General features: G+C 35.9%; 3 protein-coding genes across 3 annotated transcripts; 2 read left to right on the top strand and 1 right to left on the bottom strand.

Annotated features, from left to right (window-relative positions):
• The first annotated feature begins 220 nt into the window (after positions 1-220).
• Positions 221-9324, top strand: rhag (Rh associated glycoprotein). The gene is made up of 10 exons (XM_044107283.1): positions 221-503; positions 4640-4823; positions 5301-5451; positions 5539-5686; positions 6148-6314; positions 6400-6537; positions 7510-7634; positions 7723-7793; positions 7886-7959; positions 8049-9324. Exons 1-10 carry the CDS (start codon positions 326-328, stop codon positions 8121-8123), a joined length of 1311 nt encoding a protein of 436 aa, XP_043963218.1. The 5' UTR covers positions 221-325; the 3' UTR covers positions 8124-9324.
• Positions 9325-9670: 346 nt separating this feature from the next.
• si:ch211-22i13.2 (uncharacterized protein LOC553945 homolog) lies at positions 9671-13347 on the top strand. Its single transcript, XM_044107282.1, has 7 exons — positions 9671-9885; positions 10154-10226; positions 11097-11249; positions 11613-11671; positions 11777-11866; positions 12216-12305; positions 12406-13347. Exons 1-7 carry the CDS (start codon positions 9883-9885, stop codon positions 12454-12456), a joined length of 519 nt encoding a protein of 172 aa, XP_043963217.1. The 5' UTR covers positions 9671-9882; the 3' UTR covers positions 12457-13347.
• On the bottom strand, positions 12941-20683 carry rd3 (retinal degeneration 3, GUCY2D regulator). The gene is made up of 3 exons (XM_044107281.1): positions 20417-20683; positions 17033-17346; positions 12941-14164 (listed from the first exon to the last, which is right to left on the bottom strand). The coding sequence occupies exons 2-3, from the start codon at positions 17320-17322 to the stop codon at positions 13801-13803; spliced, it is 654 nt and encodes a 217-aa protein (XP_043963216.1). The 5' UTR covers positions 17323-17346; positions 20417-20683; the 3' UTR covers positions 12941-13800.
• Between the last annotated feature and the right edge of the window lie 5005 nt (positions 20684-25688).

The following is a 25688-nucleotide window of genomic DNA, read 5'->3' as shown; positions in this document are numbered from 1 at the left end:
GTTGTTGAAAGAATACTTGACAGCTATCACTGCTTGATGGTTGGGTGTTATTAAGTTTATATTTTGTTTAGCCGTCTCCACAGTCCACAGAGGAAACCCACCCCCTGTGTGTAAAGTGAACAGGGTGTAGGGAAGCGTGGGGGGTGTTTACCGAGGAGTCTTCAGTCTGCTGCCCTGTCATTGGTCACAAAAAAAACCCTGGACCAGTTTAAAAGCAAGAGCTGCTTTCTTCCCCCCTTTTTAGACGGCACAACCCCTAAACACCAGAACAGATAGGGAGGGACTGACACTTAGCTGCTGAAAGATAACAAGAGTTGGCTTCAGGATGCCTGCATACTCCACCAACATGAGGCTGAAGTTCCCCATCCTGGCCTTGATTTTGGAGATTATCACCATCATCTTGTTTGCTGTGTTTGTGGTCTATGATGATGGGAAGGCTCATCATGATGGTCACCATGATGCTAATACCACTAAAGAAGAATCCCCTCTGAAGCTGTACCCTAGTAAGTGATGCAGAGAGATGCTTTAACTCTAACTAAAGCTTACGCTGCATGTGCTGCAGCTTTTTAATTAGCCAAAGAAGCAGAGAAAATATTCCAACACCTATGCTGTTTTTCTAACATGAGGTGAAATGTGGGAGGTAGTTGTTTTTTAAGTAAAGCTTTCTTTTTTAAGAATAGGAGTTGTGTGAGCCTAAAAACAGGAGGCTGCTTCTTTTCACAGGAACATCTTTTCTGAAATCCTTTAACCTTGACTCCTGGCAAACAGACATAGAAGTGTTTCAAAGTTGTTTCTGGAGCAGGTTGGTGAAATGAGATTAAAAAAAAGATGCATGAGGTTGCTTTTCTCTCCAACAGTCAGGGCAGATGCAGCTGAGAAGTGGAGAGGATCCTGCAGGAGAAAGTGTGATATGTAGCAGAAAGGAGGTTACATGTGATTTGCATTACTGTGTCAAACGGGTAATTACAGGCAGTCATAAGGTGGTCGGAGCAACAAATCAGCTTCTGGTGCTTGTAAAAACTACATTCCCAATTTCTGCTTTTAGTACTTTTTAAGAAGTTCCAAGTTCCTCTTTGTATTTGAACTACTTATCTGCATGAACATACACATAACTTACAGCTACAAGGTACTGTTCAGTCTGTTGATGACTGGGTGGGGCAGGTGTGCATCTCAAAGATTAGCTCAGTCTACAGTAAATAGAAATCTTTTGCGATTTAGCTTCATCATAAAAAATTATGCATTATTTATTTCCATCTCTAACTTAATAGGCAAACTCTGTGTAAATATCATGTTTTAAGGCTTACTTTGCTCTTTGTTTTTCCTTCTTCAGAATTAAATCTATGAACTTACAATTCTAATGTAATATGGAAATTAATTCTAATGTTTTGGGACTTTCTCCAAGCATGACTCATAAAACTGCTGAGAAATCAGTAATTCTCCCTGAGAAGGTGATGCAAAAATCATTTCTGCAGTGAGACTTAAAAGAGTCAAGACTTGTGGTTCTATGCAAAAAAACAACATTTATATGCAATATTTGTTTTAACCACAAAATACACAACACTTTGTAACAAATGACTGAAACCAACACCACTTTCCTGAAATTATGCAGCTTGCCAAATTTAAATGAGAAATTAAATTGAAAGAACAATAAATTTTGAGTGGCTTGCATCATTCTCCCTCACTCAGCTCTGTGATGCTCCTCGGGGGGATTCTCTCCTGTCTTGGCTCGCCCACTCAGCGTTACCTAACTTCTTGGCGCATTGCCACTCTCAGCGGTTAATCACCCTTCTTAATTTTACAGGCATCCTCAAAGTACTGTTCACTGCACTGTAATACCATTCTTTGGTGCACATTAAAATCTGGATTAAGACTTTTACACTCAATAATTCCATCAAAGCACAAGTGAGGAGCCATATTACTATTTTTGTGCCATTTGAAAGAAAGTTTAAACATTTGGGAAAATCTCCTTTTTTATCCCTGGACACTTTAGCTTGGACAAAAGAGAAACAACTAGATGAAAAATGTCTTAAAAGATAATCTACTCATATGGCCAAATATAACAAGGAACACTGTAAATGCTGGTCAAATTCAAACAATTGATATGAGTTCAGTTGTAGTTAGTAGGGATTATGTCAAGTTTAAATTTCATAGTTAAGATTAAAAGTCTTTAAAAGGAAAGTGTATGTCCACATAATTTCTATTTCTGTCTAAGTGTTATTAAAAACTCATTGGAACTTTTCAAATTAACAAATTAAGCCCAAATTATAACATTTTTGGAATCAGAGGTGAGGAATGTGGGTCTTTGTGGACATTACAAAACAAAAAACACAGTGCAAAGATTATGATATAGCATCTAACCTTAATTGTTATGTCTAGAATGGATTTGATTTTATAAATCACCTGTAGATTTAAAAACAAAAACTTGTAGCTCCACCATTTTCAAAACTATTGTTCCTGAAACTTTCCAAAGAAAGTTTCAGGAACAATATGTAATACCTAAAACAATACCTCAGGAAAAATATTGAGAAGCAATAATAAAGTTAAACTGACACTACATAATTTCAAAATGTTGGTGTAAATACCAGTGGAAAATGATCAACTAAGAAAAGTGTGTAAATTCTTATTGTACTCGGTACAGAAATAATGAAAGTTTGGAAACTCTTGTGTCTTATAGTCCTGAGATTAAATACATAAATTAGAGAAGAATAAAGATTCATTTAATGTAGTGACTGCTTTCTATACAGAAGTCAAAACAACTATAATACATATTCAGTATGTTTGCTCATTAATTGATGCATTTCTGCTCCATAATATTCTTGAATCCTGAATAAGTCAAAGGAATTCTGAAGAACCAAGTAGGGTATTTTACCTTTGAGTACTGAAAAACCTTTATATCTTTGCACAATATTGAATATAAAAGGTAAAAATAACTTAAATCTACAAACTGGTTCCCAACCAACTGATAAACTTTTATTCAGTACATGCAATACTTTAGACATTATCAATGAAATATTATGCAATCATGGTAAACAACCAAATAATTATAATTTTAAAAAAGCATTCCTAAACATTTAAAGGATTTTAACAGGCTATAAACAGGAAATTAATTCATTCTGGATCACATGTTGGGTTTGGAAAGCCTCTCAAAGAAATTAGATTTTTTTGGAATTAGAAATTTTTTCCCCAATTTCAGAATCCAACATGGTTGCCTCACATAAACAGTGCTGATTACCTTCATAATGAGACACATTGCACAGCTCATTGAATCAGTTGCAGGCCCACTACTGTACAAAATTTAGTGTATTTTTAGATTTCAAAAATTTAGGAAGTATCCAAGTATATTCTTATCATCATATAATTGTGGTTATATCAATTTTTTGTCTTTTGATCAGGGTGATTTTGGTTGTTGCTGTTTTCTTTGTCAACACATTATAGCACATTATGTCTTTACCATATTTAATAACTTATTGTAGCCTCTTTATGCTGCCTGCTACCCCTAAGTGAAAACAAACATGCAACTCTTAACAATATGATCCAAAGCATATTAAATGAATTATTGTGGACTACATTTTTTACTCTTGTTTTAATTCTTAATAACAATCTAAGCAGCAGTGGCATTTCCACATTCCTATCCAAACAGTCTTGCAGCTTTAATATTTTGTGAATGAAGTTTTAAGATAGCAGAGTTGTAAAGTTTGATAAATCATTAGTGTTTTTTATTTTTCACCCAAACAATCCTTTTAAACAATGAAAATGTAGCAAAACTAGCCTTGGGATTTGGTGTGCCAAACCAAGATTAACAGTGGCTCCTATATGTCCTTGCCTAAGAAAACCTTCAGGAGACCTCCTGGTTAAATGGAGTCCCCAAAGCGTGAAATTTGTTTTCTCATCTTTTTTGCATGTAGGAAAATCTACCAACATGTTTCTCAAGTCACTAAAGAGCTCCTTTAATGCTGCATAAAGTATTTCTCTCTAGACTGCATATCAAATATAGTTTACAGAAGCTATTTGTCTAGAGCAAAGGAAATGAAGCCTATTGTTTCCCAGCCCACATATCTCCTCCTTGACTTGTTTTCCAGATGCGAAGCTCATCATGTCAAGCTTAAAGGCTGTATGGAAACAGGAGACCGATTTCCTGCCTGATAATGATGAGGATGATAAGTTTTAAAGGACGCACCCAGTTTTATGTAAATCCTCCCTGAAAATACCAAAAGTTACCGCTTTGTCTCTGCTGCAGAGTGCCACATGACAAAAACACTGCTGTTTTTGTAATTTAAAGCATTTCTTCATGCTTCAGGAGTATATTAGGATCATATGCACTTCATCAGAGGTACCACAGATTAAGAGACCAAGCAGGAACAGGATGGGCTTTTCCCAGAACATTATTCATGGTGGGATTAATTTAGTTTCACAGCAAACAGGTCACAACAATGTTACCTCTGTTGAGAAACATGACTCCTGTTAAGTTCACTAACTTTCCAATAAGTCATTTAAACAAAAAAAAAAAAACCACGATGAACCATGACAACATGATTAAAACTGAGAGCAGCATTTTTACCTTGAAGTTCTTCATTTGATTTGATCGTGTCCTCGTTTAGCAACAGAACAAGTGACCGCTGCTTTTTATATCACACTGCAGTGTTTCAGGACGTCCATGTCATGATCTTCATCGGCTTCGGGTTCCTGATGACGTTCCTCAAGAAATACGGGTTCAGCAGCGTGGGCATCAACCTGCTGCTGGCCGCCTTCGGTCTCCAGTGGGGTCTCCTCATGCAGGGATTGTGGCACATGGATAACGGCAAGATTAAAATGAACATCTTCAAGTAGGTCTCTGAAATGGCTAAACCCATGCTGCTGAAATCACAAAAGTATAATAGTTTAAAATTAATGTTTGGCGTGCATCAGGACTCACAACCCTTATTTTTTCTTGTATTTGTTCATGTTACAATTCTTTTGATTGGGATTTTATATGAAGAACCAGTGACGAAGTGGAAATAAAATTATGCAGTGTTTTCAGTAAGAAGTCTAAAGTCCTTTACTTTAATACCCATAAACAAAATCAAGTGCATTCGACTACCTTCAGGAGTGAGCTAATCATTAAAATAGATATAATTTTAACATAAATGCAGCTGTGCTTTGGTAGTAAACAAACAGTATTCCAATGACCAGGCAACACAGCCAACAGGTAAAACCTCACCAAATGTTAATTTGACAAAATGTGTAAAATAAAAAATTAATAGAATCAAGGGGCAAATAATTTTAGTAATAATCACTGGATTATTTTTCTCACTTTGCTGCAGAATGATAAATGCAGACTTCAGTACAGCTACAGTCCTGATCTCCTTCGGTGCTGTTCTGGGTAAAACCAGCCCAGTGCAGCTCCTGATCATGACCATCCTGGAGATCACCATCTTCTCCATCAATGAGCATCTGGTGGCTAACATTCTACATGTGAGTTGATAACAGTTTATGCTAAGGATTATAACCCCAATTCTGACATTTTCACCTGAAAATACTGTGAAACATCTCATTTTACAGGCTAACGATGTTGGAGCGTCAATGATCATACACGCTTTTGGTGCTTACTTTGGTTTGGCAGTGGCTCGGGTTCTTTACCGACCTGGTTTGAGGAACGGACATGAAAATGATGGATCTGTTTATCATTCTGACCTGTTTGCAATGATCGGTAAGTGAAAATGACTGTCAATGATGTTTTTTACTGCAAGGGAGCATATAGAGTACTCTCAGATATTGAACCTCAAACTGAAATTTTCAGTGAAATAAGCATGATGGTATATTTATTTCAGGAGTTATGCATTTGTCTGGGCAGCTTTTCACAATCTTTACCTTCTTTTTCAAACCAATCTCTGTTTTTTGCTGATTTCAACTATATAATAACAATACATGCAAATATATGAAGCTGGATCCCTCACATTTGGACACATTCTGCCTAAATACATATAAGCACAACACTTGCATATAATAAAAATAAGAAACTAGAATGTTGTGATTTGTTTTAGAACATGTGCAGTCCTTCTCCACATGCGCTGCTACTGCCACCAAGTGGACACAAATAGCAGTGCAGCTTCTAAATTTGGATTTGCTGTAACTGTTTCACCAGCTTAGATGAACAAACTTGTTTTGCAGGAACCGTGTTCCTGTGGATGTTCTGGCCCAGCTTCAACTCAGCCATAGCTGACCCAGGTGTCACTCAGCTCACTGCAGTGATCAACACCTATGTCTCCCTGGCCGCCTGTGTGCTCTCTGCGTACGCCATCTCCAGCCTGGTTGAACACAAAGGGAAACTGGACATGGTCAGGCACCTTACCTTCATCTACAATAGTTAACTGAAGGATGTTTTAGACTTGTACTCATTTATATGCCTTTATAATAACACAGGTCCACATACAGAATGCCACTCTGGCTGGTGGTGTTGCAGTGGGAACTTGTGCCGACATGAATATCCAACCATTTGGAGCGATGCTGATTGGATTAGTGGCTGGCATCATTTCCACCCTGGGATTCAAACACCTCTCTGTGAGTTGAAAATGAGCAATTTAAAAGTAGATTTAGCCATAGTAAGGAGTGCTTCCAGTCCATAATGTGTCATAAAAGTAAATGTTTCACAATCACATCAGACTAGAACAGCATCCTCATAGTTGCAGAAGAGGGTCTAGTCTATATGCCCACTTCTCACATCTTTCACCTGTTTTTGTGAACAAGAACCTTTTTCCAGCTGAGTCCCAGACCCACTATGAACAACTCAGCTATTCTAAATGATGTGGCATTAAGATACCAACAGAACCAAATCGGCTATAAAAATTAGAACCAGACGTTTCCAAACTAGAAATACTCTTTTCCTTGACTACACTTTTAGATCCTGACAAACCAACATGATCACAAACATGGGACAGTCTTGGTTAACTTCAACCTGTTTGCTCGAAAGTAATACGTCCTATAGTGTTGTCTTCAAAATACTTTAGGTGGCTACTTCCCCAGTTCCTTATAAATTTGACTGAATTCAAGACTGTCGACTCTATTAGTTGCCTTGGATTCCTGTTCAGTCCAAAAGTTCAATAATCGGTTAGATTTATTTTATCGAGACTAATTCTGAGGAACCGGAAAAGTTTCCATAAGCATAAAACCGAAAAATGGATAGAAAACCTTTTTGGATGCTGACATTTCTTATATAATATGTCTATGTTTGAGGTTTACTTTTGTATGCCTGAAAAGATGGAAATTCCAAAAAAATTAATTGACAAAAAAAAAAGACAAGTGACAATACATTATGCCTCCAGTCAAAATCCAAGTGTATAAGTACTATAAGTTCTCATGAGATTTCATTAAAAGTCGGAAAAAAGAAATTCCCCAAATATTATAGTTTTACATTTTGCTTTATACAACTTTCTGTCCAGTAGTAAATATTTGTGGCAAACACATTTAAGAGAGAATTTTATCATTAAAATGTTACTATTTTAAAACTATTTTGTTTTTTTCTTGACTTTGCAGCCGATCCTGGCATCCAACCTGGGCATCCAGGACACATGTGGAGTCCACAATCTGCACGGCATGCCTGGCATCCTTGGAGGACTGGCTGGAATTGTTGCTGTAGCTTTGGGAAAGGCAAATCAAGGGTAAATATTCCATAAACAGTAATTGAAATTATGCACTTACAACAAATGTGTTGCTTTGAAATAATGTTACTCTCACTTCAAATATCAGCTCTGCAGATATGCAAGCTGCTGCCCTGGCTTCGTCTCTTGGATTCGCCCTGATTGGAGGTGCTATAACTGGTGAGTAGGGATGAAACTGAAACAGTGATTGGTTTATGTTTGTGCACTAGCAGCAATAACGTTTAACCAAACATTTAATTTTCTTCTTCCAGGGTTGATAATGAAGCTACCATTCTGGGGACAGCCTCCAGATCAGAACTGCTTTGATGACTCTCTTTACTGGGAGGTTAGGATACCGCTGCACTATAACTATTGCTTGTATCATGCATTTATTATTCTGCAGTGTTTTGTGATGCTACGTTGTGTTTCTTACAGGTTCCCATTGAGGAGGAGGAGAACGAAGGAAGTATGGCTGCTGGAGAAAACTCAAAGAACAAAACAGAAGCCTGAATAGAATCATTTCATCCCTTTATATAAAAACGCAGCCACAGAGGGTTTTTTTTCCAAGCTCTGGTTGTCAAACATATTACTATGATCTGAAAAACACAATTTATCAGCCCATTACTATTCTTTTTACGTTGTGTGCTCAAAGACATCTGTACAAAGGCTATTACATTTGAAACTATTATCTAAAATATAACATTTGGCAGATTCAAAAATAGGAATGAGTTATTTTTTTCAAGCAAGAAGAAATATGTGTTCTTCCAAATTATGGGAAGCAAGAAATTACATTTTTCACTTAAGAGTTAAAAAAAATGTTTAAGAACTATTGCAGTAATCAAAGCAGGCGACTACTTTTCTTCACTGCTGTAATATCTGATAAGCTTTTGATAATGTTATTTTTGTATTTTATGGATGCCTCATGTATTTTTCTTGGTATATCTGCTGAAACTTAAATTGAAAATAGGAGGCCTTTGATCAGCTGCTTCACCGTACCTCACTGGACCCCGGTCCTTGTGCGAGGAGTCAGAGTCCGACAGCTCAGCTCTGACGGGGGCTGGGATGGTCGCTTCATCTTCTGATAACTAGTGAACCTTTATATATCTTATATTCTATCAATTTCTAAGCATTTCCTGTATTTCCAAGGACTCTTGTATAAATAAACTCAAATGCATGTTACAAACTAAACTGTTTTTTTGTTGTTGTTGTTGTTCAGAGTAGAAGTATTTTTAAATGTACATACAGTTTGTATATGGAACGACATGGTCAGTTTTATCAAAGCTAACAATGGCAACTGGTACTGAGATTTTCTATTCATCTTTTCAGGGTTATTAATCATGTTTAAGGTTTTATTTTCAGCTCATTTTACTCATCTCTGTGTCTGTTTCTTTGTTTCTAGTTACTGAGTCTTAAAAAACTACAACTGCAACAAACCTCATGTATTATTCATATTGTTAAAGCTTCTCTCTATGTTTGAAGACGCATGGCGCCGAAGTGCTTTTTATTTCTTTCTACTTCAAAATGTTACTTTGATGGCTTGATGAAACTGACTACGAATAGGATTTATCTGACATTTACAGCTTTTTTGATGCTCTCTCATGCCTCAAACCACTGATACTTCAAGATATTTTGCTTCTTATTTTTATACTTTGGGCATTTGCTCCTACTTGTACAATATACTAATGCAATATTAAAAATGTTTTGTACAACACTGCTGCTGATGTGCTGGTTTATTTTATACATCTCTAAGATTGGAATAAAAATGTAAAAATTTCTCATTTTCTTTATTCACTAGAGAAGGAACTGTAGCATAGTATGTGGCAAAAAAAGTTCCTTGGAAAAACAAGAAGTACAGACAATATAATAAATCAAAGCTATGATTAGTACAGGAATAACTTATTTTCTTTATTTAACTTTCTATAATCTACGAGTTGACTTTGTTTTATGTTGGTTTGTGAATAAATTATTACCTAATAAAATGAAGAAAAAGAAAAAGAAAACATGTCAAGCTGACAAAATCTTACCTTTAAAGAGTAAGGCAATGGTGTCATTCACTCGCCACTAGGGGCGCTATGGCACTTTCCTCTGGCGCCTGTTGTTTTGAATGTAGCCACCAGCGGTGCATCATGGGATACAAAATGTGTAAAAAGATGGCTAGCTGCTGCTAATTCGCCGGTGATAACTGCAAATAAATATAAATTAGACATTTTTCCACAGTAGAGTTTGTGTTAATAACTATATGACGTCCTAACTGTAGTAACTTGTCGTTATGGTGAGTACGGGAACTATTGTTTAACCCGCACAGCTTTAGCTTTAGCCTATCGTTGCTCTTGTACTGTAGCACCAACTGAAAATACAATTAACGAATTAAAGTCTCTTATGTGTGTTATTTGTGCTGCTTTTTAGACCACTAAATTGAACTTCATTGTGTGTAATGTTATATTACTTGAAGGATATGTTCAGTTTTAATTCAAATTTGTTTCCTGATTTGTCTAATGTGTAACCATAAACAAACTGTGAAGATTTTATTGTGTTTCTAGTCAACCAGAACGGAACACAGGGTGTCCAGTTCCTCATCCAGAACAGACGAAAGAACGAGGTCAAGGAGCAGAGGCAGGTTACTTTTTCCATCATTTCATTATCACCCTGTGGCTAAATATGGAGATACAAGCCAACTTATTACATTTTCCTACTTCTGTTTTCATTATGAGATGCGTTTTGAAGATTTCGGGGTTATTTTTTTTTATTCTTCATTTAGCAATTTACATTACAAACTGTAGAGAGGCTAAAGAAGATGAGAAGTTGAAGGTGCATAGTATTTTTTTAGTATTTATTTCAAACATGTTTTTGCTGTTCATCCATCCATCAGTTTGTGTTCATTGATCTGTTTTCTAATCTGTCCATTAATGCATGTTTGTCATCTACAAGTTTATTCATCCGGTCATCTATTTATTTTTGTCAGTCATTCACCAGTTTGTCCATTTCTTAATTGTCCAAGTTCCATATGTATAATCTTGACATCTGCAGAAATTGCTGCAATAAATTCATTATGAAGTTTTTTATTTAATAAAAAAAAAACATTTAAAGAAAACTTAGGATATTTGAGTTTTGAAAAGTGTGGAATTTTGAAAAATGATTGGGAACCCGGAATAGCTGCAAAAATGAAATGAAGTGAGCTTTAGAGGCAAAAAAAAAAACAGGAGGCAGAGCAGAAAATTTTGATATTTAACATTAAAAAGGAATATAAAACAATTCAGGCTTCGCTGTTGGAAGGCAAAGTTAAAGAGGCAAAGCTTCTAGGTATGCCTACAAGGGACTGTTGATGTATTGGACAAAAAATGTGGGAGAAGAAAAATAGGAAACTCACAGAGGAGGTTAATAGATTATTTGAAGGAGGATGTGACAGAGGAAATTCTTAGAGATGGATGAATTATGTTTTTGTTGTTGATTTCCCTCTCTTTCTGTTTTGTTTTATTTCATTAGGAAGAGAAAAAAGAAAGCGAGGACGGAGTCGCAGCAGATCGTCTTCATCTTCTAGCTCGTCATCGTCACCCTCCTCTTCCTCCTCCAGTTCTTCCAGCTCCTCGGATCCTTCACATTCATCAAGCAGCAGCAGAAGTAGCTCTAGCAGCAGTGGTAAGTGTGACTAAAAATGTCCAAGCTTTAATTGATATTCTTTTTTGAACTTTATGATAAATTTAATATTAAGTAATTTTGAAATAAATCCAGAAAATAGAAAAATATGTTTTGCACATAACAGAGGATGTGATATAGCCTCAGAAATGGGTATGGTTTACCAGCGTTGTTGAACATTTTTATCTGATTCATAGCTTATTACTATGTTGTTATCAATGGAATTTGATGGAGATATAAATATAATTTTATCAATTGCAGATGGTCTGGTTTAGGAGTAAATGTTTGTGTCTGAATGTCAAAACTCGAACTCTACGTACCAGACAATATGTTTGTCTTAGTGTGTTGTTTTCTTATTGTTTTCAGACTCTCACAGTAAATCCAGAAAGCAGTCCAAAAGAAGAAAAAAGGAGAAGCACAAAAAAGTAACAAAAACATGTTTGTTTTTCTTAAATTAATTCTTTATAGCTAAAGGAAAAATATATTTTCCTTTTAAATGCTTAATTTAGTTTCCTTATGTTTTGCAACAGAAAGGGAAGAAAGAGAAAAAGCAAAAGCGTAAAAAAGACAAGAAGGCAAAAGGAGGGGATGACAAATCAGGACCGGTTCAGATCTCTAAGGTAGCAAAGATTTTTTTGTACTTAAACCTTCATAATGTGAAAAAAGAAAAGTGTGACATTTTGAAATATAAAAAAATGTAGGAACGCTGGTAACAAAATGAAGAATTTAAGTCCACTTAAAAAAACAGGATTCAGTTCTAGAAATATTTTTATTCACCCCTTTTATTCATGATTAAAAGTTTTACAGCTTCAGGACAACTAAAATTCAGTTTATAATTGATAATGATTGAATAGTTGATCAATTCAAACCTTTTAACTGATCACTTTTAGGTTTCTGAAACTATATCTATTTCCTTTTAATATGATTTTTAGTTTGTAGTGTTTCATTTTAGTAATTTTCTTCTTTCAGTATTTAAAAGACAGAGAAAAAGGAAAGTACAGCATGATTTCAGGAAAGAAGATAAAGATGAAAGTAAAGAAGTCGAAAAAAGACAAACAGGTATTCCTTTTCCCCCCCTTATTAAAGTAAAAAAAAAGACTTTTTGAGTTTTTTAATTTGATGTTTTTTGTTGCCTTGATGTGAAATTTGTGCACAACAGCGGGATAAAAATCGAGCAGAGCTGCTGGAGTTCTTGAACTCTACCCTGTGAAGCCGCCATGGACGCCCCTCTTGTTGGTCATAGATGTCAGCGTCCGCAGAACTCAGGAAATGGCTCCTCCTGCTTCCCTGGAGCAGACAAGCGAGTTTTCTGAAGGAGAGGCGATGAACTGAAGTGACTTTTTTCCACCACACAGGGGCAGCAGCGAGCTGGAGTCGGTGCATTCGGTTCAGTACCTACATTTTCTTCACCTTGTTGCTGTGCAGGTGGCTACCTTGAGTCCAGTGTAAGAACTGTTTTGTAGAAAGTTTTGTTTGTGATCAGATAGTATTTGTTGACTATGCTTTAGGTTGAAATACAGTTTAAACATGAAATCTACCAGTTCAATCTGTACAGTCGAAATGTCACGTCAAACACAAACCTGTCTGTGTCATTTTAATGTCTGCATCGTGTGCAAATATCTTTTCAGGGCTTGACATCTTTTTCTGTTCATAATTAAAAAAGAAATATAAGGTTTTAACTATATATTTTTAAAAAAAATATGTTGTCCAACTCTATTTAAGGAAATTAATCATTCACTTTTTGATGTAAATTCTGGCTTTAGGAGCCAAAGTGTTATCAGTTTATTCTAAAATGATAATTTTTTTGTTTATTCTTTTTATTCTGAGGATGAAACAGTGCATAGCATTCAATTAGGTGTGACCTATTAATGCTCATTATTTCCCATATATGTCTGTTTTAAAAATGGTGGTAAAAAAGTTGCTTTTCTTTATATGAAAACAGTCTGTGTCCATGTTTGTATGACGGTGCGTACAGAACCATTTGACAGAAGGACAGCAAATACCACTGGAGAGATTTTACTCCAAAAAAAAAGCATTTTATTGAATATTTCTTTTCTTCCTTTTAAACCCTCTTGAAAATAAAAGCGCAGGAGGAAAAGCTTTCAGTTGTCTAACCTTGGATAATACATTTCACTGTTCAGTCCTGCTGTTTTGACACACGGAGGATGACTCACTGTTTGAATCATATGGAAACAAAAACTGCATCCCTCCTACAGAAACATTTTTGCACTTTAAAGCCGTTTTATACATCCCCACATTTAGTTTCTCCGCCTTGACCAAGCAAGCAGCATCTTTTGCGTCAAAAAAGAAAAAAACTTTTAATTACTTTGACAATTTTTAAATAATACTATTAGGCTGCAGTATAAAGATCCCTCAATGATTTGGTGCCAAATTTCTACAAAATAAGAGGCATCACTGCAGAAGATAATCTCAGGCAACTTATTAACTGCTTCAAGTACTGGGAACATGGTTGAGAGAAAAGAGAAAATCTTGCCTTGGCCTTGAACATGTTAGACATAAAGTCTCATCAGTCCACATTTTGTTCATACGCCCATCAGACCACTCTGCTGCTGCTGCTGCTGGTTCCTTTATATCTAAAGTCGGGCATGCTCCACACCCTCTGCGACCTTTCCTCCCTCTCCATCCCCTTCTCCACGTCCTCAGAGACGGTTTTGAGGTCGCTCAACCCCGTCCCGTTGCCCACCTCGGCGGTGAGGCCCGTCGTGCTTCCAAATGGGTTGATCTTGATCTTTGACCTGAAGTTCATGCTCATGGCTCGCTTGTTGTTCCACTGGCGAGCCAGCCGCTGCGCCTCCTGCTCCTCCTTCAGCTGGTCCAGAACCTCCAGCAGGACGGCCCGGAAGTGGCCCGACACCTCGTGTGGCTCGGGCTCGTTGGCCTGCATAGCATCCCTGAGCCTGTGAGGAGAAATGAAAAAACCAGGAACCGATTAGAAAACAAAAGGCGAGAAATCTGGCGGTTAGATACTCGTTCTGGTTACTTGTGTCGATTTGCTTAATATTCAGTCTTGAAGAAGCAGTTGGTGCTTGAAAAGTATTGTCTTGTCGCAGCTTCAAACTTTAATGTATTTAAAGTACATTTTAAGTTATACACTAGCCTTACCATTTTTTTAATGGGATAATCTCATAAACAAACAAATGTGCAATAAAAATCCTTTCTCAGGCAACAAAGTAGAAAAATCTCCGTTAATATTCAACTGCCAAGATATGAACATTTTTTCAGAATAGGAAATGACAAAGCGTACTTTTACATTTACTTTCAAACAACAACTTAGAATTTTAAATAAAGGTGAAGACGATATTAGCAGAGTTAGGGTCATCAGTAGAGCTGATTGAGATGTTTGATTTTACTCAACAAATGTGTGAATATGACATTCATTTAAAGCTGGATAATGAAACCGAAAGATTCATTAAAACTGGTTTTAAAAAGCATCAAACTAAAATTAAACTCTTGGATTAGCCCTAAAATCAATCTTGATGACAGTTTGTGGACTTTGTTGTAAAGCAAACAATTTAAATGAACTCTAAATATTTTTACTAGAAAACGGATCAAAGTTTTTCCAGAAGCTTATTGATGGTTTCAAAATGTTTGTGGTTTCTCTGCAACTTCATCCATATCTTATTGGGGACTTTATATTTACATGAGCCTGTGTGCAGAGTGGAATTAAGAAAATAAATTTAAAGAAAACCATAGCCATAAGTCTGAACTTTACCGAGTTAAAAGCTTGAAAACATAGTTCACATACTGTCAAGTAAATACAATTAGCAGTAATCCATAATCTCAACCACAAACAAGAGCAGGATGAGTCACAGCTGCCAAGATGTTCTCATTCAAGTGGATTTTAAACAAAACAGAAAATTAAACCCACTCACACTGTCCTATTCAGTGAAGTTCTCAGCCAGGTTTGAACAGAAACATTAAAGTGATGAGAGACAAGGAACACAACAACTCAGGATAATAGTTATCCTCCCACCCACCTGTGTGAACGCTTCACTCCTGCCAAGCTCCCAATTACCGCTCCTCCTCCCCACAGGAGATGGCTTTGCCTTAACAAGGCTTTAAGCACATGTTGCTTCTTCTGTTTAGTGATATTTCTTCTTAACTCGCACGACTGCAGCAGTTCTAAGAACAGAGTATTTCTTAAAATTTTCCGAACCCTTTGCCCTTTGTTTTGGCTTTGCGGTATTTATAATTCACCAATTACATCAGAAACATTACTCTATTCTCTTATTGGTAACAAATAGGTTAAAAATTCATAAAAAGTCAACTATAACAGGTTTGAATAGTTAATGTTATAATAACCAGTAAACAGTGAATAAATGTGCAAAAACAACATGGTGCAGGTGTTGTTTGCTCTAACAACACATCTGAGACGGCAGCAGTTTTCCAAGAACAGGTGGCGAGATGAACTCAGAACATTTCTACTGCAGATTAACGCCTGGCAGACGACAGAGAATAGAGCCACAATGATCAGTTTCCTCAAGTAATCTGATGCTGAGAGTTACTTAAAATGTTTCTGTTTATACAAAAAAAAACACCACCGGATTTTGTTTTATTTTTTTTTTTTGTAGCTCATCAGTTGAATTTCCCATTAATAGAGTTAGTTTCAGAGGTTGGGAAACTAACCACAAAACATTTTTGTACCAAAACTGTTTTGTCATTTTTGGCACAAATATGTGCATCTCAGCAACATGAGAGTATTCTACTGCAAAAAAACAAAATAAAAGCACTGATAAAAGATCAAACTCTATTTTGACTAATATTAAACATGTTTTCACCTTCATGTATTATGGTACTATATAGACACAACTGCTGATTTGTTAAATAGATTTATCAATGCTTTCTGTCATATCTGGCCCTTTAAAGACATTCTTGATCTTGATTTAACTTAAAATGAAAGTTAATTTGACAACCTGAAGGGGCCCCTGGCTCAGTGACTGTCTTTAGCTCTATATTTTATCAGAAAAAAATCCATTCATGGTGTGATTGTTAATTTTAACAACATAAAAGTTTGTTGTTTTTTTTCATAGAAAGTATGTCTGCCCAGTGACTTACAGTCATATGACTAAATAATTGTTGAAATAGTAAATGAATTTCACATACAGTGCATTACAAAAGTATCATGTCCCCTGAACCTTGTGTTTTGTCATGTTGCAACCTCAGACCTTAACATATTTTAATTCATATGTGAAGTGAAAAGAAATCGGAAGGTTTTAACAAATTAAAATCAGTAAAATGTTGTGAACACATGCGTTCAATCCCATTTGTTACTCCAAAATAAAATCCTATGCAGCTAATCCAATCCAATTTTAAGATTAACCTCAGAAATTTTCTAGAAAAAATATGGAAATTTCAATTTTTAAAAATTCAAAAAAGTATATTTTTATCAATTTTAGAAGCTTTTTCTACAAAATTTCTGAGATTAATCTCTAAATTTCTCATTTTTTTGTCAAAAGTTTTTTCTTCCTTTATTTTTCTATCCACAATGGCCTTATATGTCATCATAATAGAGAAATACCCCAAAATACTTGCAGCTGTTGCACCAAAAAGTCTTTCTAAAAAGACTCTTGAGAGTGAGTATAAACTTGCGTACCATTACCGTTTTTTTTTCTAACTTGTAAATGCTGCAAACAACCAATCAAGTTTCAGACAATCACCCAACCTTATTGCTGATATTTTTCATTAGATCTCAGAATGTTTATTTATTTTGTAGTAAAAAAAAAAAGCCGTTGTAAAATTTTGTGGCGTTTTTTTGACTCCCTTACTTGAGGATGACCAGGCCGCAGCAGGAAGGAGGCACCTTGGAGCAGAGGTCCTCCAGGGCCAGCCTCTCCCCGGTGCTGATGTTAAAGGAGGAGCGAGGCGTGCTGGCCAGCCAGCTGTAATCCACCCCGGTCTTCAGGCGCCGGTACTCGTTCTCCCTCTCCCTCTGCAGCCGCTCTGCTTCCTTCAGATGCCAGCTGAACTCCAGCATCAGGGTGTCGGAGACGACGTCGGCCGGGTCCCTGCGGGGGCTCCGCTGGTACGGCTCATTCCAGTTGAACCAGGAGGCCATGGACCTGCCCTCCTTCACCGTCTCCTGGAGGATAAAAATGATGGAAAGTTACCATCTGCATGGTCTATTCTCTCTATTCTCTTATTGGCAACAAATGAATGCTTTTTTTTTCTTACTCTTGGAAAATCTGTAGCATAAAAGTTACAGTTCTGATTTGCTTTTCACCGATCTCAACTAATTATGTTGAAGAAGTTGAGATACAAAAAGTTAAGTTTTAGGGTGTTCCTATTGGTGAACATTTTTTATGGAAGTCTTATTATAAGCCTCATAAAAGTTAAAATATCCAAAACCATTGTTGTTTTAAATAAGATAAAGTAATAACTGAACAAAAACTGATTATTCAATATCTGACATGTTGTGTGTAAGTAGTACCTGTAAAACATATATAGATTAGAGTTTTCTTTTAAATTAACAATGTGTGAATGCAGCTAAAAGTGCTTTGTGGTCCTATGGACGTGGTAAAGAACTATACAAGTACAAAAAAATTACCATTTCTGAGTTAAATAGCTAATTTTCTTTTGATGTGAATAGAGAGATATTCTAAACTTATTTTTCTTTCTGCTCCTTTTCTTTCAAGATTTTTTCTAATTGTTCCATAAACTAGTCATATTTATCATTGAGTGAATATAAAATGAAAATGTTTTTAAGAGTTTACTTTAATCAGGTTAATAACTGTTGTTTTTACAGCTATTGGCTGATGAATTTTTGTGACTCTTAAAGTCATTTGTCACAAGCAAATCAAAACTTTAGTAGCTCTGTACTGTTAAAGTGCTGGTTGCTCTCGTCCATTATGACCGTATTTACAGTAAAATTCTGGCAAATGTTGCTGACGGTATTTTGCCTTAAATCATACAATTTATTTATTTTTTTTTCACCTTCTCCAACCCAGAATGATATAATTTTATTCATGCAAAACACTTTTGTTTTTAGCTCTTGCAGGTTGTTTTTAACACATTTTTAACACAGCATTAAGTGATGAACATCATACAGAGTAGTACAGGCTTTCACTCCTGAGCCAGTTCCCATGAGGCTCTTAGTGAATTAGAAAACTGGTATCTCAGATCTAGTAACTGTAGCAGCGATTACTCCTCATACAAGGTAGTTTTGATTCTAATTGAGGAATCGTGGAAGATCTGTTAAGACAAAATGACAATAATCATCAAGAAAATTGCATCTCTATTATAAAAATCAGCCTGATTTTATTAGAAGAGTGATTTCAGCTGGACTCACAGCTTCACCTCTGTTTATGATACAACTGACATGAAGTTATATGTTTTAACACCTAGACACTTTTAAAAAATATGTATGCTAAAGTAGAGCATGAATTGGCTTGTAAAATAAGAAAAAATTGCCTGTGACTGGAAAATTGTTTTGGCAAAAATCATTTAAACCTTATTAGATAAAAACTAATCATAAAATAAGCAATTTTGTTAGTGTTTTTCCTTTATTATTATTGCTCTAATTAATAGAATTTCCTTTACATGAATTTTAATCATCTGACCAAAGTTCAACATCCTCCTTTTTATCCTCCAGTCCCTTTTTCTTCAACAGGTGTCGTATCTGCTTATAGACATAATCAATCCTTTCAATTGGGATTCTTTTGTTAGCAGAGGAAATAGATAAATAAAAACTGGAGTGCAGTGAGCTGATTGATGTGTAATGATTGAGATGAAAGATTTAATCAGGTACTACAATCACTGTGCTGCTCGATGTTGAGGGCTACAGCCTCTGATTATTCTTGGTGATGGTAAAGGGGGGGAAAGCAGTAGAGGTTTGAGTGATCTGTCCTGTTTGTAGGCATAAATAAGTCCCAACACTTAGAATCTAAAGTTTCTTGATTGTTTTCATAAATTCTCAATGCAACCTAAAGACATAAACAAAACTCCTACGTGTTTCCCTGAAAGCCTGTCCTCTTTTCTGTCCTCCTCATGACAGTTTAGATGACAGCTCATGCTGTCATCTAAACCACAGCTGCTCTTCACGCTTCATTCTGCTGCATTTTTTAGGGCTTACAGGTCAGATTATCGTCAACATGCTCAACTAGAAGGTTTCCAAACAGACGAGGTGAGATTAGTGCCGCAGCTGCAGGTTTAGCAGAGAGGTGACTGACCTGTAAATACGGCGTCAGAACATCAGATGCCTTGTTGTCTTTTCATTTCAATTCATTTGAAAATCTGATCCAAACACTGTCCAGCATCTTTCGAGTGATTTATGTAAGTTTTTCACCAAAAGTCTGAGAATCTGAAGGATTGTTATTCATTGTTTTGTGATTTGATTACTTACATTCTGTATATACATCCAAAAGGATGACAGGAAGATCTCCAAACAGGCTACTTAAATATTATAAAACGTCTGCAAAATTTTTTATTTCATAGGAAAAAATATGTACTGTTGAGGAAACAAAGCTTTTTGTCTTTATTGTCAAGCTTTACATTTTCTTGCAAATTAAAAAAAATAGTCATTCTTTCTCTGAGGTGCCGCAAAATATTTTAGTAAACAAGTAAATAAATAATTCAGTTCAGTTCAACTTAGTCTATTATATAGTGCCATTTCAAAAAATTATTTCAATTCAATTATATCATAGTTATCATACAGTACACTATTTTTTCCCTTTTATTTTATCTTTCGCTTTATTTACATATCATTTCCTTTCTTATAAAAAATCGTCTTCTTGCAGTTTTCCTAGTTTTTATTCTTTCTGTTAATGTGCAAAAAGTAAAATTATAATAATATTTTGAATTGCAAACGGCATATTATCCTTAATTAGTTACTCAAATACAGAGCCAACTAGTCATATCTTGCAACCTTTTGCAAATTCTTCTTTTTTAACCTAAATAAAATCAGCAAGTAACTGTAAATAATTAAATAAGTGAATTTAATCAGTCCATCCATATCGAGCAATTACTGCAAAGATTCCTTTTTCTGATTTTCTCTTTCTAGTTAAAAAAAAAAAAAAAAAGCTACAGCGCCAAACTGGAAATGGCCGAGTTTTCATAACACTGTCCTGTTTTACTTTTCATCAAAAGATAGGAAAAATATCTTATAAATCTTGAAATAGAAAATCAACTTTTGTTTTTTTTTTTTCTTTTCTTACCTTTGATTCTTGTTTTTTCCGGCTCCAGTGGAAATAAAATCACAGAAGGAAAAAAGTGTCAAAGTCGTCGGACATCAGAGAAGCAGCTGGACAGTCTATGAAAACCAGAGAAAGAAGAGAGATGCTCTCTCCCTTCTCTCTCAGCGTTATCGCCACCTCTCTGAGCCTTCCTCTTCCTCCTCGTCTTCCTCCTCCCAGGAGCCTCTCTGGCCTGCCTTTACTTGTTGCAGGAGGTTGAGGGCACCATCTCCAAGGGGAGGCATTGGATCCCGGCCCCTGATTGAAGTGCTTATGCAGCTTTTTACGATTCGCCGTTGCCATAGCAAAGCTCCTAAGCCTATTTGTCCGTGATAAGCTCCATCAGCTGTAAGGGAGCTGGAGAGCGATGAAGAGGCAGATAGTGAGAGAACAGAGTGGGCTGAGCGGTGAGCTGGACAGAGAGACAGAAATCAAAGAAATGTTGCTCTGAGGATGGAGTGAACAAGCTGATGGTGGTTCAGTCCGCTGGTTTAGCAGCGAGAGGTCACCACGCGTGAATTAACGAGCATCGGCGGTCCACATGGTTTACAGCAGGGTCAGAAATGTGCGAACCGTTTCAGGAAATGTGTGTGTGATGCAAATCATGGAATCCATTCTGAATGTGCAGTTGATGTGTAGGTGGATTTCAAGGTTTTGTTGCTTTACTCTGCGTGTAGGTGGGACTAGCTAAGGCTTTCTCTCTTTCTTTTTTACTTTCAGCACATTTTCACTGTAACCTGAAAAATCCGAATCCCATCCTTACCAGGACAAACCTCCTCTTCTGTTTTCTCGTTGGGTGACCTCCGAACTCTGGACAGTCACGAGAAACACTGAAAACATCCAGTTTCACAGTTAAAAAAAATAATATTTTCTGATTGCAAAATAAAAGATCTGTAGAATGGATAAAACTCTTTTCTTCCTGACTGAGCTTCATCTGAGGAAAAAGGTCAAAAACTCAGAAGTTATTAGTGTCTTAGAAATGCAGTCAGGCAAAAATACAACATTCACTGTGGTTAGCGATCATAAAACCTGTTTTATTTCTCCCTAGTCCTGAACAAAGTACTGCACTACATTGGATAAACCTATATCTGAATTTGCTTAGAAGCAAGTATATAAACATTAAAATATTCTTAACAATTTTTTGTATTTATTTGAAGCTCATTAAGGCTTTAAATGGGTTAGTTAGATGTTTTATATCCATATTTATGGTGGGTGGGAGAAGTTTTTCTGTGGCAGTAAATTTATTTCATTTACACAATTCTCTAAATGAAACACATTGTGTACATTAATTACAAACCAACCAATGCATTCAAGACTTTGTATATGTTAATTAAGATGATTTTCCACTAACATCTAATGAAAACTGAACATTCAAGATTAAATTTAAAAAGTAATGTACAAAACACACTTGATACAGAAACGTTTATCACCTCTATGTAGATATATTGAGAGAAAGAAACATCACTGCACATTGATGTATGTGCAGTGAGTTTTTAAACATAGTTCCTGCCATAATTGCTATTTATTCTGTTTACAAAGTACCAAAATAATTAACTACAGAATGAGTTAAAGTTACTGTCGGTTTTCTGTTACTTTTGGAGTAATGGCTTCTTTCTAGTCCATGTTAGCATTTGTTTCATTGTGAATAATGAAACTCTTACGCCGTCTCCAGCCACAATGTCATTTGTTTTTATCAGAAGTTTATCAACCCAGGACATCAGGAATCGTCATCTTGGTTTATTTTGAAATTAATTCTTAGGGAAAATATTTATTAATGTACTTTAGAGTTGAGCTAATAGTAAAACTTTTGGCAATCCAAAAGTTTAGTCTAATTTCATGTCAAGTAGTGCATCCCTCTATGGCGTTTATGGAAACATCTGGTTTCAGTTGTAAATATAAATCATCTGACATCGCATCAGACTTGATTCTGAAGTGTAATAAGTTTGTGACAAATCTGTTGTGCCTGTAAAAGTGAATAATATGGACAAGCAGCAGAAAGCTGCCTGAAGGTGACAGATGGCCAGGTAAGCAGCCTCTGTAATCCAAACAGATGACAGTCTTAATCCTCTAAAGTGATTCCCTCCATCAGTGGCGTGCTGCGCTCGCTGCTGTGGGGGGGTCTCTGCAGTGCGTCATCAGCACTGATGTTATTCCAGAGTTTTGGCAGATCGGCTACGTGATAAGATGCACGTCTCTGCTCCTCTCCACTTGACCGCGTGTTTATCACCTTCACTGTGTGAATTGGATTATCAGCAAAACAGAAACTGCTGAATCGGGAGATTTCTGGTTTTCTTTTCATCCTTGGAAAACAGACAACAGCATCTGAAATTAATTCATCGTGGTGTGAAGTCCCAATTTTAGATTTAAGGATTAAGGTACATTATTAAAAGGATATATTATTATTTCTTATTGAGTAGGGGCTGTGTTAAACTATCTCTAGTTGAAAATAATTCACATTTAAACTGGGAAGAACTCAACTGGGATGTTCTCCAGTCAACTTAGAGTACAATTTAAAATTTATGAGACCTTTCTAATTTATGCTTTTGTTGTTAAGGCGGGAAAAAAAACCAACTGTAAATGTCAATTACATTTATTATGCAAACCATTACATATGAACTGAGCTAAAGTATTTGTATTGATTAATAACATCTGTCTTTCTGTAACATAGAAAAAAAAGTTTGTTGTTTTGCGGTGTGTGTGTGTGGTTTGAGGAGTGGGATCTGGACACAGAAGAAGAACCATTTATGCAAGCATCACCTCTAATTGTTTGCATTAAGATCTGATTCTCTGTTTTGAAGACTATTTAACAAAAAGATTTTTAAAAAATAAATAAATAAGAAAGGAGCTTTGTTCTAGCTCTGAACTTCCTGAATGTAATCAGGAATGTTTAGTTTTTACCTTTGCATGAAGCTCTTCATTCTTTGTTTCACTGTTGAGTCAAAACAATTTCAAGCTGCAGCAATGAAATGAAAGACATTATTGCACAAAAAGCCAAATTGTTCCCTGTCCATTCCACTAATGAATATTTTTTATTCACTCATCCATTCTGCATGGACAACACGAGTCTCTGAGGCTCCACTACTCTTAATGGGAAGATCGTTATATCAATTACGCTGGAAGTTATTTCTGCAGAAGATCAACAAGTTGACCAGAGGCAAGCAAATCAATATTTTTGTTAAAAAAATTTCTAAATATATTTACTTTTAAATCTTGCATGCACTTTTTCTGATGAAATGACTCACATGTTATTGTTTCAATGAGTCAGCATGTCTCAGACTGAAGGACATAAAGCCTATTGATTGCCACGGAGTAAACAACTGCAGGAGCACGTCGCATCATCTCAAGAGGTCACAGGATCATCACAGCGATCATTTTCAAATCAGATCAGATCATCAAGATGGTACCTGTTTACTTTTGTTCTATACCAAACTAACTATATATTAACAATATAGCTTCTAAAATGTGTTATATCTTTACATTCATTTTTTTACACCTTCTAGCAGTAGTCAGAAAGAGAAAGAATTTCAATTTATTACTGTAAAATAGAAAATAAATAAATACATAAATTTTTCATATTATTGGTTATATTTCTTTTTCAAATTTTTTAAATTGTATTGGAATAAATGTGTTTGATTTTACATATTCCATACTTTTTTTTCCTTTAAAATAAAAACATTTTTTTTAATTCTTCCCAGCTCCTTGATGTTGCACTACTCCAGCGCACCACTAGGGGGAGGAAAACCACCGTCTCAGCTAATGAAGCCCTCATAAAATCTACAAAAAGCTCATTTTTTTAACAATCGCTACCTGAAGTTACAACATGTGGTATGAGTTTAGTACGGTGGCCACCGTAGTTTAGCAGCTGTTGGGTGGATACAAAGAAGCAGCAGGAATGAAGGTTCTTGTTTTGGGAACGTCACATTTTTTAGATAAAATACAAAGACCTGATCAAACAAACAGCACTTAGGCTTTACCTTCCGCACAAACACAACTGCACATGCTTGAACACATCCCCACTCCTAGAAGAATCCGAAACAGAGGTGTATCTCAGTCCCAGCAGGACTCTTTGAGCAGCAAATTAAAAGACAATAAACGCTTCTCTAGTGAAGGATCGGGCAGTGGAGTGTTGTGGCCGGCTGCAGACGCTGTGAATGTGCGCGTTGTTCATTTTAGGCCAGTTGAGCTCATATGGACACATTTTGAGCTTTGTGCACTCGACACTGAGAGGCACTGAGTAACAGTCACATGATTACCACAGCAGAACACAATGTTACTGACTCGTCTTTTTCCTCGGTTATGTAAATAATAGTTGGCCTGTGTTTGAGATAAAGGAAAATAAAACTTTAATGTTCATTTATTCTTTTTATTTACCTGGTGGAAAAAAAAAATCTTGATAGAGCTGATATGCCAATAGATTTCCCATCCTAGTCCAGTGTAAACATTCAAATAGACTGCAATGCCACAAGAACATGGCAGAGGGATGAGCACTGTGGAGATGTTAAAAGAAATAAAAGACATACAAAGTTTAGAAAGTAAAAAAAGCCTTAAACAATTTGTAATCTTTCTGAAAGATGCTTTTCAGAACACATGGATTTAATCAGGTTGATATTTTGGAAGCTAAATGTAACTTCCCTTCATGTGTGCATGTAAGTGAAATTGTTAGAAAGAAATAACAGACGGGAAAATGCTGTTTATGTCTGGTCATGTGATGTCTGAGTTGGAAAACCAGCTTTCTGCCCACATTGGTAATTTCATCCAGCAAATGTTGCTTCTATTCTTCCTTTGCACTATAATTTCAGGTTTGGTTGTTGCACATTTGTATAAAGTTGGGATCTGGGCTGCCCTGAGTAAAACAGAGAATTGCCTAAGTTAAATTTTTCACCATCAACTTTATTTTTTTCTGTTGATTTTCTTTTAATTTAGCTTGACCATTAAAGTTCATATTCTCAATTTTTGCTGGTGAGAGCAGAATCAGATTTATTTTGTAGTAGAAGCTGCAGAAGTGTATAGGCATGGAAGCATATCTGTAATATTTTTGCCCACCTGGTAATGATTTGTTGAAAGCCTTTCTATCTGCTAGTATTGTGAAAATATTTAGCTTAAACATGTTTTCAGAGTCATAAATACATCTCCAATAAGGTAAGAAATCATTGTGGGGTTTTTTATGAAAACCCGTTGAAATCAAAATAAAACTAAAATGTTTTAAATGCTAGAAAAGGAACCAAATGGTACAAAACTCAAGCAGAAAGCTGAA

This window comes from Gambusia affinis, linkage group LG22, assembly GCF_019740435.1.
Source record: "Gambusia affinis linkage group LG22, SWU_Gaff_1.0, whole genome shotgun sequence".
Classification (NCBI taxonomy): domain Eukaryota; kingdom Metazoa; phylum Chordata; class Actinopteri; order Cyprinodontiformes; family Poeciliidae; genus Gambusia; species Gambusia affinis.
Note: the sequence above shows the minus strand (reverse complement) of the source record. Positions and strands in the feature narration are given on the sequence as shown.